The sequence below is a fragment of the Stegastes partitus genome, unplaced genomic scaffold, assembly GCF_000690725.1.
Source record: "Stegastes partitus isolate 25-593 unplaced genomic scaffold, Stegastes_partitus-1.0.2 Scaffold841, whole genome shotgun sequence".
NCBI classification, from domain to species: Eukaryota; Metazoa; Chordata; class Actinopteri; family Pomacentridae; genus Stegastes; species Stegastes partitus.
Genome location: NW_007578572.1, coordinates 247875 through 249961, shown reverse-complemented (window position 1 = coordinate 249961; position 2087 = coordinate 247875). Strand labels below are relative to the sequence as shown.

Here is a 2087-nt window from a genome sequence, read left to right as displayed (position 1 = left end):
TTGTGCCTTTTTAATTGCTCCCTGGGGACGAATAAAGTTTTCAAAATCTGAATCTGAACTAAATAAATTAAATATAAAGTTGAAGATCCTACAATATTATTATTGATTTTAAAAATGTATCTAAATATTTTAAATGTTAAGGTTAAGTATTTACAATATTGTATAAGACATTTACCTTCACATGTAATATTGTTATGTATTATACAAATTCACTAATTTAATATAAAGATTTAAACCCTACAATACAATGTGTTATATAAAATGACTTGCATAATTTGAACATGAAGATTTTTTTTTCTTTTAGGTTTAAACTGACACTTTAAATAGCAATCCTACTTTTCTTTAACATAGATATGTGAAAAATGTTATATTGTTTCCCAGAGGCGTCGTTACGTATTTAACTTGATTATTTTGTGACCATCAAAATTTAAAAACTCAAAGATATTCAATTATTACAGAAAACTAAGAAAACCTACAAACCCTGTATCCACATGCCAAGATGCTGAAACTTGTTAATTTTCAGCACGTTTGCAAACAAAACTTAATTGTAATTTTCTAGTTGCTGACTTAAGGAGATGTAGGAAAAAAAGGAGCTGAGTATTCATCCATGAGGGAAACCGATCATTACGGCAGTTGGTAGCTCAGTTTATTACACACATACAAGATAAATATTGAGCACTGTGAAGTCAGACAAACAGGACATGATCGTATGGATGTACTGATCCAGACACAGATATGAATCTACACATGAAGCATCATTAGTCAACATTAATCGAACAAAGTGAGGACGTTGTTGTGCTGTTCCCCGACCCCAAACCTCAGGAGCTTAACTGTTCAGGAATTAACACAAGACAAACACATTTTTTTTTTCCTCCTTCAGTCGGTTGTGGTTTTTTTTTCAGAAATTGTCCATTTTCATTATTTTCTTTTATTATTATCAGCTGGTTGGTTTTGTCCTGATCACATCCCTGAGAAAATAAGGGGACAAACTGTTTCTCTGATCAATCTCAGCCCTACATGCAAATTAACTTGTCATACACGTCGTTATTCATTTCTTTTTCTTACTGTTTTAAATCAAAAGTGCTAGAAGTACTACGAATCTAACCGTTCCTCCATTCATGTAACGACACATTAATCACAAAAAAGGACAATTCAGATCCATAACAGTCGTATAAAACATTGGTAGGTAACTCTCAAAGAAGATATTTTAAATATAACCGTCAAATAATATCTCAAATCGTGATTCTTGGAGTTAAATTTGTGATTAGATGGAGATCTCACCAATGTTTCATGCAGCCTAATTACTGAAAAATGAAGTGTCATCACAGAAGTACAAATATCATGAAACTCAAAACGTCATCCTGTTTTCCAGCACAGAGCGTCACATGGTCACTTCTCAGTATTTTTGCATCTCGTCGCCAACAAACAACCTGACGGATTTTGATATAAATAAAAAGTACTTAAACCCCTCGTGCGTTAAAATGACGTAGAACCCGGCTCTGGAAAAGCGGCGTCCTGCTGATCGGACGCGTCGCAGTAAAGCAAAAGAAAATCATTTCCGGCCTTCGGGTCGCCACAGTCTGAGTGGATGAACGGCGTGTTGCTCGGTGCGAACGGGTGAGTCCGTGCTGGTGCGTTTGAGAAGCTCTGACGGTGAGTAAAAGGTCACATAGCGGCCATTTTACTGGCCTCTCGGACCCCGCTGAGGTAGGCTCCTGTCACAGTCTGAGGGAAGTGTCTGTTGGTCGCCTGCAGACAAAAAAACAACAACAACAACAACACATCCATTAAAAACAGGTTTAACAGGGACTTTGGAAATCAGGTTTAACGTCTGCAGCATGAGCGTGATCTTTATCCTCAGCAGACATCCTGGTTTGGGGAAAAGAATTGAAAAGGCACATTTTTGGCTTCTTCAAAATTCAGTTATTGAGATTGAACTGAGCCATCTTAAAAAAAAAAAAAAGCTAAACCTGCTGCTCTGATAAGATTAAAAACAGTCAAAGCACTGAGCAGCTGCTCAAATCAGTCCAGACTCTTTAGGTAAAAACATGTAAAATCATAAATAAATCCAACTTTATACACTCAGG

At 36.1% G+C, this 2087-nt stretch overlaps 1 protein-coding gene across 1 annotated transcript in view; it reads right to left on the bottom strand.

Annotated features, from left to right (window-relative positions):
• Positions 1–608: 608 nt before the first annotated feature.
• The window catches only part of kdm1b (lysine demethylase 1B), a 21720-nt gene continuing 20241 nt past the window's right edge, over positions 609–2087 (bottom strand). The window contains exon 19 of the mRNA XM_008292891.1: positions 609–1749. Coding sequence (XP_008291113.1) covers positions 1666–1749 — 84 coding nt within the window. The 3' untranslated portion in view covers positions 609–1665. The remainder of the gene's footprint in view (positions 1750–2087) is intronic.